The following is an 18,205-nucleotide window of genomic DNA, read 5'->3' as shown; positions in this document are numbered from 1 at the left end:
GTGAGTTAGTGTTGACTGACGAGACAAGAGGCTGGGTTGTGTGTAGACCTCAGTGAGCGAGTCGGTGGGTGAGTGAGTGTTTTATCGCCGCCTATACCAGTCGTATATGTAGGCTTTAGGAAAACCCTAAGTGAGGACGTTTTTAGACGCTTACCACGTAGGTGAAACCAACGAGCACGGGTATGGTGCTGACAAACCTTAAAATATAATCAGGGCGGATCTGAGATTCGAACCTATGATCAATGGTTTCTGGCATGTCATTGCGACACGGTGTCCCTGATCACACAAAGACAAGGAGTCAAAACGAGCATTGAAGTGATCAGTATATATTTCTTTATTATTCTCAAATAATTTCCATCTTACCATTGTTAGAAACAGTAATGAAAGTAGACAAGTAAGTCGGCCTTTTCATTATGTAACGCAGTTGCCGTGTCATTTCTTCAGAAAACAATGAACTTTAGCATGAAATTATTCGATGTTGATTGTTTAAGGTAGGATAAGGAGTCGACTTGACGTGGGTATTTATGTTTAAATACTAAATAGAGTTGCAAGTGCCACGCCCCAAAACAATCCCAATGAAAGCGGCATTCTGCTTCCATCGTTTTGACACACGTACACAACTTTCTCTGTCGTCGCTGAAACAGAAGAATCACATGTTATGTGTTGTGACGTAATCTCATACACAACACCTTTTGACCTAGCGTAGAAAGCATGGCGGTTGACGTTGAGGTATTGGTACGGACGCTGTTACACCCCGATGTAGTGATGATTTGACCCCCGTTTCCTAAGGTTTAGGAAATTATGTTTGAAACATAAAAATGTTGATAAATGTTGCTTTAAGTTTCTTTTATCGGTTTATGAGTTACATAAAACACAACTACCTTCGGGTATTTAAAGAGGTTTAAAACCCTCATCCTCGGGGAAACCGTTGAATTCGGGTTTTAAAGTTCATAAAAAAAACATCTGACGTGCTTTTTCCAACACATCGTGGCTCTGTGCTGACCAGGCCTTATTTAATACCCTTAATGCCGAGTACCAGGCAGGGAAACACCAAGTACCATCTTGTAACGTCTTTTGGTACGTCGAGGCCAGGGTAAGAAGTGTATTTATATTCATGTCAGGAAGGAGGGAAGTGTGTCCATGAGGAGTATATTCTTGTCAGTAAGGGGCATATTCTTGTCAGTAAGGGGTAAATTCTTGTCAGTAAGGAGTATATTCTTGTCAGTATACTCGTGTCACAAATGAGTGTATTCTGGTCAGTATACTCGTGTCACAAATGAGTGTATTCTGGTCAGTAAGGAATATATTCCGGTCGGTAAGAAATATATTCCAGTCCGTAAGGGGTATGTTCTGAGCAGTAAGGAGTGTATTCTGGACAGTAAGGAGTGTATTCTGGACAGTAAGGAGTGTATTCTGGACAGTAAGGAGTATATTCCGGTCAGTAAGGAGTACATTCCAATCCGTAAGGAGTATGTTCTGGACAGTAAGGAGTATATTCCGGTCAGTAAGGAGTACATTCCAGTCCGTAAGGAGTATGTTCTGGACAGTAAGTAGTATATTCGTGTCAGTAAGGAGTATACTCGTGTCAGTAAGGTGTATATTCCTGTCAGTCAGGAGTTTGAATGTCTTTACACATGATCGCATCGTTTGTTTCCCTACTTGAGTCGATGTCAGCACATATAACCGCACACACGTTGAACACCAGGATGAATACACAGACGCCAATAGTTTCCATGTACGTCACACTCTCAAAAGTTATTTGTAAATGAGTATAATTTTGAAGCATGAAATCTCGCAGAAGTGTTACAGAGGTTGGCCACAAGTAGTGAGTGAATGAGCTTTTAATACTGGACTCACTCACTAACTCATTGACTCACTCACTGACTTACGCATGCACGCACGCACGCACGCACGCACGCAAGCAAGCTATGGCTGACTTACTTTCAGAGCCTGTACGCGTATCGTCGTTCTCGGTGATCAGTGGCATGAGAGTGTCCCAGAAAACGCACTGCTGCTTCCTCAAGCCCTGATTGGTTGACTGTCCGGCAGCCGTGAAGACAAGGAAGGTTTCATCAGTCGTGCTGTATCTAGGCCATTGGAAGTTGGGTGTTTCCGGTAGGTTTGGGTTGCTGCCAAATATGATCACACCAGACGTTAATAGTGTTGTTTCTCAATACTTGTTAGTCCAAATTTTACCTTCTACAAGAGAATTTTTTTCAAATACAAATACAACAATATATCCATTGCCAAAACATTGACAAAGATATTATTTTTTTCTGAAATAAAATGAAATATTAAAATATAATTGCTTTTGTTACACACTCGCAAGAGTAATCATTTAACTGGTAAAATAGCACTGAAGTTCTCTTTGTTGCGTCCAATTCAGTAGTAGTAGTACTATTGCTCGTAATAGTAAAGGCTCTGGGTGGGTTTGACTAGGCAGCGCTTCCTGGGAGAAGTCACATTCGCTGTCTGGGCTGCGTGTAGAGGGGGAAAGGGCCCTGAGCTGATGATGAGCCCAACCAGCCTGACTGTGCCAGGATCACCCAAACCCTCTTTGCTGCACTTTTATAATAATAATAATAATAATAATAATAATAATAATAATAATAATAATAATAATTCAGATTCAGCTGACAGGTACTTGAAGAGACCCAGCGGTTTTGTATAATTTGATCGACTTAATTATAGCTCAAAACGGGCGGTGGGGTAACCTTCTGGTTAAAGCAGCAGTCACTCCGAAGACTCGGGTTCGATTCCAAACATTTGTTCAATGTGAGAAACCCATTTCTGGTATCCCCCGCCGTGATATTGCTGGAATAACGCTAAAAGCGGCGCAAACCCATACTCACTCACTCGCTCTCATCCAACACGCTATTGTGTGACACACTCTTCACACCTGAATTCAGAAACGTTTTACAAATCGCATCATGCATTATTACAGTTTTTAAAAATTAAATTAAAAAAATTACAGACAAATCAAATCATTTCAAAATCCACATTGTCCCTTTCAATCGTTTGAATTCCTCTCTACATTATAAAGTACTTGCCCAGTTTTAGCAAAATTCGCCCAATACGTCATCATGCTCCGGCTTGTTAATTTTTCCTCCTCCGGCGCTGCGAAGGCATCCCCAAGCGGTTGTCCAAACATCATTTCCATCTCAGCCGAATGTGGAACTCCCATCCATAGTGGTAGAGTAAAAGCGGAAATCCGGTGGTCAAAGGAATAGAAGTACACATCGTTTTCTACAGCATAGAAGTCCGCTAGTTTGACAGATGGACACTTGAAGAAACTGTCCCCAAGAATGTTGTCCACAGTTTCCAAGTAGTCTTTCCGGAGAGAAGGTACTTGGACTTCGTCATACTGGGCCATAATGGCCTTGACCATAGTTGATGATTGACCATTTGTTGCAGCGAACATTCTCACCGCTAATAGGAATTGTGTTCTAGTAACATTTATCTGATTCGAGAGAGTAAATACCGTTGGCATAGTAGATGGAAGGAACAGGGTGCCTTCATTCTTGTTAACTCCCATTAGGATTTCAGTTTTCTTCATCTCCCCTTTTTCTAAGAGAGCTATTGGAGTATCTGGCAAGAAGAAGCCATCGACGACTGGACCGAATGGTACTCCACCCACAGCAAAAACCCGAGCCTGGTTATCTACAATCGTTCCCGGAGGTAGGTCTTTGATACATTGGTAAATATCAGCATCGTATCTGGCAGAACAGTTCGACATCTCCGCGAGTCTTCTAGTGCTGCCAATAGCCATCGAAGGTTCCTGCACTGCCCATGCTGGTAAGGGGGATCCACTTTGTAAAATAGCACGGGTGAAGAGGTCACGCGATTTGGGGGATAACAAAAGGTGACCAACTGATCCTGCTCCAGCGCTTTCTCCAAATAAGGTGATCATGTTTGCATCTCCGCCGAATCTTTCAACATTGTTATGGATCCACTGTAGGGCAAGTGTCTGGTCCATGAGACCTTGGTTTCCAGGAAACGTGTCAGGGCCAAGATATAAAAATCCATGAGCTCCTAAACGATAGTTCATAGACATCACGATGACGTTTTTTTCAGCAGCAAGATACTTCCCGCTGTACAAAGGCATGTTGATAGATCCGGATGTAAATGAACCGCCATAGACCCATACCATGGTTGCGAGTTTCGCATTTGCTGTTACATTAGCTGGTGCCCATACATTGATGTACAGACAATCCTCGCTAACGCTGGGAGGAATCGCTCTCCAGGCCATCCCCAATGAAAACTGTATCGCTTGTTGGCATGACGGTTTCTGTGCACGGGCGTCCTTGACCTCCGGTCGCCAGGGGTCCATGGGTTGTGGGTGTTTAAACCTGAGGTCTCCAATAGGTGGTTTGGCGAAAGGGATGCCATAATAGGTGTCGATAGGTTTACTGAGGACAGAAGTTCGCAGACCGATGATTTTGCCATGGGTAGTGTCAACTTCCTGTCCCGAGGCGCTGTTTCCGGTACTGACGATAACAGCAACCAGGCCGCAGATGAGTAATGACGTCATGGTTTATCTGAAAAAGATGTAAAGTATCATATTCACTGAACTGTAATGAATATTTATGTCATCAATGTCATTCATATTTCGCCTTGTCTTGTGGATAGAGCGTTTGCCCCAAGAGTGGAAGGTCGGCGGATTGATCCCACTCTGTTTCATACCTGAAGACATCAAATGATGGTACTTGTTGTTTCCCTGCCTGGAGCTCAGTATTAAGGGGATAGAACAAGGAGTGATCGGCTAAAACCAGTGGGCTAGAACGATAAAACCGGCACTAGTCACGACTAGTACAAGCCTGCACGTCGCCATATGAGTAAAATAATTTTGAACGTGACGCTTAACCCAATTTTACCTCACCCCATCCGCGATATCTGTATAATTGTACAACTCTGTAATGCACACACACGCACGCATGTCACCTCACCTTATATCTCGGGAGGGTTAAATTCCAGAACGTATACTCACGAGTCGCTGGTAAGTTTATATGATGACATCGGATGTAATTAAATTACTCTATGTTTGTTAACGCCGCAACTGCATGACGGCGGCCTATAAATAATTGAGTATGGACCAGACAATCTAAAGATTCATATTGTGAGCAACGATCCACGTCGACGGGGTACGATGTCACGCCTTCAAGCAGTTCACCGAACCTGACCACCTAATGCATTCAGTCCCATCTTACGAAAGCATGAGGTGCTGAGGGCAAATTATAACCCAGAATCGCCAGGGATTTTTCATTGCTGCTTTGAGCTGAATCCCTTACATGGATGAATCGATGCGATTAGGTACGACGGAGCATTACTTTATATGACCCCAACGAGCCGAAGAAGCCATTATCATATCTCTCATATGTGAGGCCCTGATATCAACGCTGACGCGTTATTCGTTTATCAGTTTTGGTTATTTCAATTACAAACTGTATATAAGACTTCAGACTTTAGTTCAAAATAGTTCATTCTGTGGCTGGGCTGAGAACACTTGAATTTGTCTTGTCTAAGAAGGGGAATCACAAGTTCGTCTTGATCGTTACGGTTACTGGAAGAAAGTAGTTAGGGGAGAAGCTGTGTGCTGGAAATGTGTCATTAAGCTGTGCAGAGGGTCACTGTCACACCTTAGTTGTTGATGTTGATGTTGTTTATTCCGTAATTAACCTGTCAAGAATTATATCAACATCTTGGGATGGGTGGAAGCCCAATACCTCAGATCCAAATAATAAAATTGACATGATTTTGATATCAAAGATATGAAGCTGTATACTTATAGTTTTTGAAACAGATAAGATTTCCATTGCAATATTTGGATACCTTGAGGCAGATGAAGAAAAATGAACACCCAGATATTTATAGCAAGATACTATCTCAAGATAATTTGTGTTAAAGCCAAATTTTTCATAACACCGTAATGGTCCACCATTTCTGAAAACAATGATTTTTCTTTTATCAATATTATTCATTAACCGAATTATTAATAAGTTCATCGGATACTGATAATTTACAAAGTCGTCGATAGTTGAATAGAAATCAATATCGTCATCAACATCACCCATGCCTCCAAATAGAGTCTCAAAGTGACATATCAAGTCCATGGGTGTGATTGAGTTTGTTTACTGGTCTGGTGTACACAAAATGCATGGAACAGAACTGTTTACTGTCGTGTTCACAGAGGGCTTCATTTAATTTATCAACAAACCTATTAAATGCATCATCCATTTTCTCCACACATAAGTCTTTAGGATATTTAGTGATGCAGACACTGTACGATTTATCAGTTTACTGTACCTAAGAGGAAGGACCAGAGAGGACACTGGACCTGCACAAGGCATCTGCAATGACGAGACATTGCGACTACCACACGATAGAGTCCAGCACCTACCATCATTTCAAGCGGCATGTACAGACACAGACGAGCAAGTGTCCCACCACTTCCAGACACGAGCTGACGTTCAGATAGAAGAACCCTTTACCCAGACCAAAGGTGGACACAGATACCTGCTCTTCACTGCTGGCGATGAAAACTGAAACTGACATCCCTTCTGTCTGCTCAGGCGATTTATACGGATGTGACATCAGCTTATCCTTATAGCCTATTTGGAGTCAACTATTGCATGTCAGGGAGGGTAAAACCATGTACCCTCTGGTGTTCGGCCTACTCCCAGACCTTCAAGGAGTAACCGACCGCCGCTTCTTCAGCAAACTTACTAACTGTGATCAAGGCCTCCTGTATTGTGCTCTCCTTCCTGCCATAATCCAGACTGATTTTGAAGCTCCAGCCATTCAAGCAGCCAACCCTGAATTCCCTGATGCAGAGGTGAAAGGGTGCTTGTTCCACTTTGCACAAACCATCTGGAGACAGTTTGTTTGTTGTTTAACGCCGCACTCAGCACTATTCCAGCCATATGATGGCGGTCTGTAAATAATCGAGTCTGGAGCAGACAATCCAGTGATTGACAAGATCAGCATCGATCCACGCAATTGGGATCGATGACATGCATCAATCAAGTCAGCGAGCCTGACCACCCGGTCTTGTTAGTCGCCTCTTACGACAAGCATAGTCGCCTTACACGGCAAGCATGTGTTGCTGAAGACCTATTCCACCGGCCCGGATCTTCACGGCCCTATCTGGGGTCAGACACAAACACTTGGTCTGGCAGTATTATACACAGAAGAGCCTGAGGTCGAAAAATGGATTCGGAGAGCAGCTGGACTTCCTCTCCACCTTGTCAACCTTGTGCAGGACACATGGATAGAAGCCATGGAAGCGACTCCTGAGATGACGCGCAGTGAGGGGATCAATGAGTTAGTGAGTGAGTGAGTTGGGTTTAACGCCGCTTTTAACAGTATTCCGGTTATATCACGGCAGGTCAGCTTAATGTGGGAGGAAAGCCCGAAGTGATGCAGGTCTCAAACGTTTACCATTTCGGTGAAACCCACGGGCACAGGTATGGTGCTGACAAACCTAGAAACATAATCGGGGCGAACCGGGATTCGAACCCACAATCATAGGTTTCTGGCGTTCCTAAGGGACGTAACTGCACAGCGAATCGCGGCGCTTTAGACGACTGGGCCACCCGTACCCCCGAGGAGATCAATGACTATGTTATGGCAGCATGGGTTGATTATGGTGCTTTGTTCCCTATCAGTCTATGGAACGACTACCTGATAACTGGACCAAGAACAAATAACCTGGTGCAGGACACATGGATAGAAGCCATGGAAGCGACTCCTGAGATGACGCGCAGTGAGGGGATCAATGAGTTAGTGAGTGAGTGAGTTGGGTTTAACGCCGCTTTTAACAGCATTCCAGTTATATCTCGGCGTGTCAGCTTATTGTGGGAGGAAAACCCGAAGTGATGAGGGTGTCAGACGTTTACCACTTCGTTGAAACCCACGAACACGGGTATGGTGCTGACAAACCTAGAAACTTAATTGGGGCGAACCGGGTTTCGAACCCACAATCATAGGTTTCTGGCGTGCCCAAGGGACGCAACTATGCACAGCGAATCCCAGCGCCTAAGACGACTGGGCCACGCGTGCCCCTCACTGAAATCACAATCGGGGCACCATGTTATAAATCCCGAAGGCGCTCAAATAGATGGCTGACTTTGACTTCGTAAAATTATATTCATGAGTGTTATGTTATGTATGTAGGAAGGTGAATAAAGTGCATAATGAGACATCAAGTATCATGTTGTTCCTATGGCAGTAAAAAGCTGGCCAGTCCATTAACATAAATGTAATTAACACCTATCGTCCTGACCACTATACCATAACGTTTATAGTTTTATGCTGTAGTTCTTATAGGATGTAGATCTTAGAACTGGACGCACGCGCAATCATGGAGTTGATAGTGTCAAACAAAGGATCTAATGAAATCGGGTCTATTCTGGTATTCGATCAATCCTAATCAATTTTGATGGCACATACCACACTCACCTGCTATCCAACAGACACACCTCCTTCTCTACCACTTGGGCAACAGAGGCACATATGTGTGTCTTCAAATGAAATCTGTCTTGAGCGCATGGTCGTCCTGGGTTAACTAAACTCTTTGTTGGGTTTGAGTATTTGTGCCGCTCACCTCCAAGGAAACGCGGAACCTTTTCATATTAAGTAGGTCACGGTAAAATCGGTACACTGTACCTTGCCTAATATGAAAGGGATTGCCTAACTCTTGTATAAATAATATAGCAAACTCATAAATATATATTAAACCTCAATGGTCACGAGTTAACAAGTTTTAGTACTACACCTCAGAGTAAAATCTGATCTGTAAATGATAAAATCAAAATACAAATAAAAACACAATTCTTTTGTTAAAACAAAATAAGTTAAAAGTAAAAAAAACTCTGTTCTGTAAATAAATTCAGTCCACATTTTAACATATTCCTTGTTTGTACAACGCGAATACAAAGGGTGTGTAATAAGAACTGTTGAACATAAAAAGTAATAAACTTACCTTGATGATTTACTAATCAGTGCGAAATCTGCTATCAAATACTGTTATGGCGACACATCCGTTCAGTGTTAAGATTGACATAGATCTATGCATGTGGATCGAGCTGAATTGAGTTTCATTGAACTCGACACGTGACTCGCGGACAGAACTTTACGTACCGTCACTTGCTGTTGACATATACTCAAGGTTTGCCAAGCTAGGCCACCCATCTATTCATGTTCCACTGTGGAGCAGCCAGGGGCCTACATGTGTGGAAGTTGTCACATACAGTTTACATTACACAAACTAGTTTTGGTCCTAGATCAGATACGTGTGCGACATATAGACCGCTAGCCCGTGGTTCGTAAAATTTCGGTCGGGCTAACGATTCTGAAATGTACCGACTGGCTACTGAAGTTTTAACGGTGATTTTTTATGCAGTCCTCTTTGTTAATCAAAATATAATATAAGGTTCTCCCTTTTCTATAGATCAATACCACAATCAAAAGTAAAAAAGTCAACTGAATATTTGTGAGGAATTTAGGTTGAGAGGTAAAAGGTACCCCCTTCATCTTGTTTGAGGGGGCACGGGTGGCCCAGTCGTCTAAGGCGCCGCGATTCGCTGTGCAGAGTTGCGTCCCTTGGGCAGGCCAGAAACCTATGATTGGGTTCGAATCCCGGTTCGCCCCGATTATGTTTCTAAAATTTATCAGCAACATACCCGTGCTCGTGGGTTTCACCGAAACGTTAAACGTCTGAGACCTGCACCACTTCGGGCTTTCCTCCCATATTAAGCTGACATGCCATGATATAACTGGAATACTGTTAAAAGCGGCGTTAAACCCAACTCACTCACTCTTGTTTGAGTGACGGTAACACTGAACAACAAACTTGTTGTGATTGGTTGTAATTGGTAGTTAAAATAACCACAAACTGTGATACTTAACTCTTTCAAAGCCGCTGGACGCTGACCAACACGCAAAGAGTCCCCAAACAAGTCAATGAGCAATATAAAGACGTGACAAGCAAATCGTTAAATATGAAGTAAAAAATAAAATCCACATGGGTTCCAACAGACGTTAACAGATGGTACTTGTTGTTACCCTGTCTGGCGCTCGGCAGTAAGGGGCTTAAACAAGGACTGGTCTGCATACCGTGTCTGAGCGGGGTATTCATGTTAAACTGCGGCCAAGTATCTAAGTGAGCTAGCACTATAAATCGGCATCAGTCCGGAGTAGTACAAGCAGCCACACAAACACACACACGTACATGCACGTCACTATATAAGTGCAATAATCTTGGACGCGACGTTAAACCCCATTTCACCTCACCTCATACAAAGCTTCGAAAATGGAGGTATCGCCCAGTATTTTCTCATGTTACTGAATGGAAAGCCGCTTTCGGGATATGTGACAATAGACAACATGTACATTGGAAATTCTATTTATCATCGTTTTCCGATTACTTAAACGATGGATATATAAAAAGAAACAAGTTACTTGATATCTAATTAATGACAATTGTCGAAAATGCGACACAATTGTCGCTTCCTTGGTGCTTAATCAGGACTTTATGAATGCGTTAGCTGAGTGGTGTTGAAAGAGTTAACAAATGCACATGTTAAATATTGCTGGAAAAATAAATGTTTTCGCGTCTATTTTTGCAATTTAACTCTGACCTGAGTCTGATGTTTGTGTATCTATTCTATAATTATATGAAGATGTGTAATGTTGTTGAATACATTTTGTACCTCTGATGCCGCTGATAGCTGTCTGAGAGAAAGTTCAGTTCAGACACATCTCAATGGCGCAACATGCATTCCTTTTTTAAGGGATTAAGCAAAAAATGAGCGATGAAGAGACACGGGAGCGAATGCGGGAGTATGAAAAAAAACACGTTGGGAAGGAACTTTTCTTCCAAAATAGTCCGTGTAGTTTCCATGAAATTTGAAACTGGCACCCAATCCCGTTATTTGCCTCTTACGGCAAGCATGGGTGGCTGAAGAACTATTCTAACCTGGATCGTCACGTGTAAATGAAACTGTTCCACTGTACAATATCGTATGGAAAGTGCACTCCACACTGTCTACATGTTATTCCGTTCTATTTAACACAACATACCGGGGCCTTTATGCACGTTTCAATACCTAGGCTTTGCACAATTCAACCAGTGCAATCCACTCTACGCGTGGTATTATGCACCGTGTCTCCACTATTTGTATATTCTCAATTTCAATCTCCTGCTAAGAAATGCTGTAGTCACCCCCGTACAATGTACCGAACAGGTCCAGCATTGCGACATTGCATATTGTGAAAGATACCGTGTGGAATTATAAATCAAATTAAAACTTTAGAAAATGTGATATTTTTTATTTATAAGACGAATCAACATCGACAAAATACTTTAGGTTAATGTAAGTAAAAATGTTTTATAGAGACGGAGGCTCACTCACCCACTCACTCACTCACTCGAAGTGTGGGCTATAACGTTTCGGTACAGATAACAGTATCTTTACCAAGCAAACAACCGTTATCAAATGTTATACTTTTTTTTATTTGAAGTTTTCACGATAAACTGCTTTTCCGCATGACCTCGAAACTGACGTTCGTATGAGTGAGTGAGTGAGTGAGTGAGTGAGTAAGTATGGTTTTACGTCGCTTTAAGCAATATTCCAGCAATATCACGGCGGGGGACACCAGAAATGGGCTTCACACATTGTACCCATGTCGGGAATCGAACCCGGGTCTTCTGCGTGACGAGCGAACGCTTTAACCACTAGGCTACCCGACCGCCCCGACGTTCGTATGAAGTTGTTTTCACGAGACCGTGTTCAGGGCTATAGTAAACATTGACTTTGACAGCATCAACGTTTACGACTATCCCCGCTACGACCCATCCTTGGGAACAAAACGAAGAAATTCAGCTCCAAACTATCGTAATATCTACTCGACTCGTGTCTAGGCTGACAGACACATTGTGTCGTCTTGTAATTCATGTAAATGTATTACGACGCGCTGTCATTGTGACGCCGACCTTTCTCATTCAATGGTGGTATTATTCGAATACTCATTTCAACGCTCTTTTGGAAGAACTATTCTATCCCGCGGGTTGTTGCTTGGTTGATGCTTGGCTGTCAGTGTAAACACGAAGCCAAGCGTTATTAATACATCTATGTAGAGATCTAGGCCAACATCTTTTGAGGTAAAAAAATGTGATAAAAAAGGAACTCACACAAAGTGAAAGTCAGTTCTAAAATAACGGGTTACATTGCACCAACGTGACAATACGCATTCACCTTTAAATGTCGCAGTAAAATACACCATGTTAAATTATGCACTAACTATTTCTTAACAGTTTATTACTTAAAGTTAATAATGGCCAGTATATTGACAAGTCATGCACAAAAAAATTGATTTGACGTGAGTTACGTGTGTCGTGTCTTCAGGATTGAAGATAAACTTGTCTGATGACAAGAGAAAGCCAGACAACTGCTAGCATAAGAAGGCTCTGCGGCAGACCCCTTGCATTGCCACTCGAACAGTAGAACACGGGCGCTGTGGTTGTGTCTGAAGAAAAACATCAACATGTTCACTAACATACTCTTATCCAAAGGTTTAAAATGCTACGCAGAAATGTTTGTTTGTTGTTTAACGCCGCACTCAGCAATATTCCAGCTATATGATGGCGGTCTGTAAGTAATCGAGTCTGGACGAGACAATCCAGTGATTGACATCATGAGCATCGATCCACACAATCAGGATACGATTACATGCATCAACCAAGTCAACGTGCCTGACACCCGATCCCCTTAGTCGCCTCTTACGACAAGCATAGTCGCCTCTTACGGCACGCGTTGGTTGCTGGAGACCTGTTCTATGCCGGATCCTCCCGGGTCTATAATATAATGTCCACATATGCGTTGGTTATAACTCATCGTTCTATATTTCCATAGATCTTGAACATATTATACACAAATTTAACAACCATAAGTATTGATCTATTATGTGATCAATAAATGGATCTTATGTGATGCATTAATATTAGAGGAAAAACATGGAGATCGTGAATCTTGATATTGGGAGAGCAAGGGTACATGTTCTTTGTCTTCTGAAATACATTTAATACAAATAATAATATATATCATATGGATGTGATAAAAATTGACACAGATTAATTATAATCTTTCAAATACGCTTTTGAGCAATTGGCATCCAGGTAGGAAAGATAAAATGAAAACAGAATTTAGAAGATATTGAACAACTTACGTTGGACAGTTTAGCCGGGGATAAAGGGAGGTAAGTGATGACGAATGTACTTCTTCATGACGTCCTGTCCCGTTGTTAGTTCACTGCCAACATCTTGATTCAGGTAGTTTATGTTGGCGTTGTCATAGGTCAGTCAGGTGACGGTCACCGACACAGGGGAGTCAGGATTTCTGAAACAAGGACGGTAAGGATAATAGTATTAAATAGTATCTATAAACACGTGGAGGAATGTGAAGATTACAGATTTTGGAAACTGTGAAGACCTCGGTAATAACTGTTTTTTCAGCAACCCTGGGGCGACTTTATAACGGGATCGGGTGGTCAGGATCGTTGACATGGTTGATACATGTCATCGTATCCAAATTGCGTTGATCGAAGCTCATGATGAGATTCACAGTGAGTGCGGCACATACAAACAACATACAGATACACACACACCACATATACACACATACAAACAACATACAAATACACACACTACATATACACACATACAAACAACATACAAATACACATATATACACATACAAACAACATACAAATACACACACATCACACATATACACATACAAACAAAATGCAAATACACACATACCACATATACACGCATACAAACAACATGCAAATACACACATACCACACATATATACACATACAAACAACATACAAATACCCACACATCACACATATACACATGCAAACAACATACAAATACACACACTATATATACACACATACAAACAACATACAAATGCACACACACACCACATTTACACACATACAAACAACATACAAATACACATATTTACACATACAAACAACATACAACTACACACACATCACACATATACACATACAAACAAAATACAAATACACACACATCACACATATACACACACAAACAACATATAAATACACACATACCACATATATATACACATACAAACAACATACAAATACACACACATCACACATATACATATACAAACACCATACAAATACACACATACCACATATATATACACATACAAACAACATACAAATACACATATATACACATACAAACAACATACAAATACACACACATCACACATATACACATACAAACAACATACAAATACACACATACCACATATATATACACATACAAACAACATACAAATACACACACATCACACATATACACATACCAACAACATACAAATACACACACTACATATATACACATACAAACAACATACAAATACACACACTACATATACACATACAAACAACATAAAAATACACACACTACATATATATACATACAAACAACATACAAATACACACATACAACACATACACACATACAAACAACATACAAATACACACACTACATATACACACATACAAACAACATACAAATACACACACTACATATACACACATACAAACAACATACAAATACACACACTACATATACACACATACAAACAACATACAAATGCACACACACCACATTTACACACATGCAAACAACATACAAATATACATATTTACACATACAAACAACATACAAATACACACACATCACACATATACACATACAAACAACATACAAATACACACACATCACACATATACACATACAAACAACATACAAATACACACATACCACATATATATACCTATACAAACAACATACAAATACACACACATCACACATATACACATACAAACAACATACACATACACACATACCACACATATATACACCTATAAACAACATACAAATACACATATATACACATACAAACAACATACAAATACATACACATCACATATATACACATACAAACAACATACAAATACACATATACCACACATATATACACATACAAACAACATACAAATACACACACATCACACATATACACATACAAACAACATCTAAATACACACACTACATATACACACATACAAACAACATACAAATACACATATACCACACATATATATACATACAAACAACATACAAATACACACACTACATATATATACATACAAACAACATACAAATACACACATACAACACATACACACATACAAACAACATACAAATACACACACTACATATACACATACAAACAACATACAAATACACACACTACATATATACACATACAAACAACATACAAATACACACACTACATATACACACATACAAACAACATACAAATACACACACTACATATACACACATACAAACAACATACAAATACACACACTACATATACACACATACAAACAACATACAAATACACACACTACATATACACACATACAAACAACATACAAATACACATATTTACACATACAAACAACATACAAATACACACACTACATATACACACATACAAACAACATACAAATACACACACTACATATACACATACAAACAACATACAAATACACACACTACATATACACATACAAACAACATGCAAATACACACACTACATATACACACATACAAACAACATACAAATACACACACTACATATACACACATACAAACAACATACAAATACACACACTACATATACACACATACAAACAACATACAAATACACACACTACATATACACACATACAAACAACATACAAATACACATATTTACACATACAAACAACATACAAATACACACACTACATATACACACATACAAACAACATACAAATACACACACTACATATACACATACAAACAACATACAAATACACACACTACATATACACACATACAAACAACATACAAATACACACACTACATATACACATACAAATACACACACTACATATACACACATACAAACAACATACAAATACACACACTACATATACACACATACAAACAACATACAAATACACACACACCACACATATATACACATACAAACAACATACAAATACACACATACCACACATATACACACATACAAACAACATACAAATACACACACTACATATACACATACAAACAACATACAAATACACACACTACATATACACACATACAAACAACATACAAATACACACACTACATATACACATACAAACAACATACAAATACACACACTACATATACACACATACAAACAACATGCAAATACACACACTACATATACACATACAAACAACATACAAATACACACACTACATATACACACATACAAACAACATACAAATACACATATTTACACATACAAACAACATACAAATACACACACTACATATACACACATACAAACAACATACAAATACACACACTACATATACACATACAAACAACATACAAATACACACACTACATATACACACATACAAACAACATACAAATACACACACTACATATACACACATACAAACAACATACAAATACACATATTTACACATACAAACAACATACAAATACACACACTACATATACACACATACAAACAACATACAAATACACACACTACATATACACACATACAAACAACATACAAATACACACACTACATATACACAAGAGTGTGTTATAAGTTGAGGAGACAAGCATGTGCGCCTATATGCCCGACGCGGAGGTTGCTTGGTACAAATTGCTGGGGTGGGAAATAATGTTCGGTGTCTGCCTAATACCTGAGAATGACTTACCTTATATTATCTGCTTTATACGACCATATGCGACCAATGGTTAACTGTATATTCTCGCCCACAGACACGCACACTGGAGAAAACGAACGCCACCCGGAGACGTGATGTATAATCTATTTGAACGAAGACCGACCAACTACGTATCTGGAGTGTGGCCTCTTCGATGTTTAAGCACACGTTAAGGTAAACATACCGTCTGGAGTATCATGTACGCTGGGCTACAGGGATGTCGAAGTATATGTCTCCTACACGCCGGAGTTAAACATGGAACAAAGTAGAAGTGATGAATCATCATCTCGGTGTGTGTCTTATAAGAGATTGACGGCGGAATGCAGTCAAGTTCACACGGGACAAGGTTTCATATGCATTGATTGCTCTATTCATACTAGGATGCTATGTCTGTCCACAATGTTCATTCACAACATTACTAATTGAATGCTAGTTCTCCGTTGTTGTAATGAATATCAAATACTATAGATAGTGAGTGATTGAGTGATTGAGTGAGTGAGTGAGTGAGTGAGTGGAGCCTGTAAAAGATAATGCTCACATCAATATATATTGTGTATGAACTATATATTATTCATTTTTCGGACACTGAGTGACGATAGCGAATGTTGGTTATATTAGAGCGCTATTACCGAGCTTTCGTCAGCGACACAAATACTCCAGTGTCTCTATTCGCCGCACAGAGCTGGTCCGAAGACCTTGACCCAGTGCTTGAATCCAGAATTCACAATTCAGCTCCATCTTATCCTTCGTTTTGCAATGTCATTTTTATGCACAGCGTATGCTCGATGCGCTCAATTGATCAACGAATGGATCAGCGTATGACGTTACCAGCTCAAGTTGGCTTCTTATATTCCGCCATCTATGTCAGGATTACCCGCTGACCTACGGAATGGAGCCTGACGTTTAATTGAGCAAACACTTTGAGAGGTGATCTACATTGCCGCCAGTACACAAGCGGTGTGAGAGACTAGAAGGTGGACTGACCTTGCGCAAGTCAGCCTTATGTGTTGTGGGTAGCTGCCCGTGGTATTTGAACAGCGTGAATAGGACGGAGTTAGTCTGTGTCACGGTCGCGTGTCACGGGGAACTGGTTTAAGAACAGTCAACACGATAGAGACCAGTCTTGTGAAATAAATGTTTAAACGTTTGACCTATATACACACACAAGAATATCTGGGTGAGCGAGTGGGTAGGTAAGTGTGTGATTGTGTGAGTGGGTAGGTGAGTGAGTGATTGAGTGAGCGGGTTGGTGGGTGACTGATTGAGTGAGTTGGTAGTCGGGTGAGTGATTGAG

General features: G+C 40.3%; 1 protein-coding gene across 6 annotated transcripts; it reads right to left on the bottom strand.

Annotated features, from left to right (window-relative positions):
• Positions 1 to 310: 310 nt before the first annotated feature.
• Positions 311 to 17,053, bottom strand: LOC124127951 (acetylcholinesterase-like). Of its 6 annotated transcripts, XM_048395761.1 has the most exons (6): positions 16,903 to 17,053; positions 13,225 to 13,394; positions 12,388 to 12,525; positions 3,051 to 4,538; positions 1,942 to 2,129; positions 311 to 635 (listed from the first exon to the last, which is right to left on the bottom strand). In XM_048395761.1, exons 4-6 carry the CDS (start codon positions 4,529 to 4,531, stop codon positions 529 to 531), a joined length of 1,776 nt encoding a protein of 591 aa, XP_048251718.1. In that variant the 5' UTR covers positions 4,532 to 4,538; positions 12,388 to 12,525; positions 13,225 to 13,394; positions 16,903 to 17,053; the 3' UTR covers positions 311 to 528. The 6 variants fall into 6 exon arrangements, with proteins under 6 accessions (XP_048251718.1, XP_046347309.2, XP_046347308.2 ...); XM_046491353.2 differs by lacking the exon at positions 12,388 to 12,525; XM_046491352.2 differs by lacking the exons at positions 12,388 to 12,525; positions 13,225 to 13,394; positions 16,903 to 17,053 and adding an exon at positions 8,981 to 9,091.
• Between the last annotated feature and the right edge of the window lie 1,152 nt (positions 17,054 to 18,205).

The sequence above is a fragment of the Haliotis rufescens genome, unplaced genomic scaffold, assembly GCF_023055435.1.
Source record: "Haliotis rufescens isolate VD_foot unplaced genomic scaffold, xgHalRufe1.0.p SCAF_14, whole genome shotgun sequence".
Taxonomy (NCBI): Eukaryota; Metazoa; Mollusca; class Gastropoda; order Lepetellida; family Haliotidae; genus Haliotis; species Haliotis rufescens.
The sequence above is the reverse complement of the archived record's forward strand: the minus strand, read 5'-3'. Positions and strand labels throughout refer to the sequence as shown.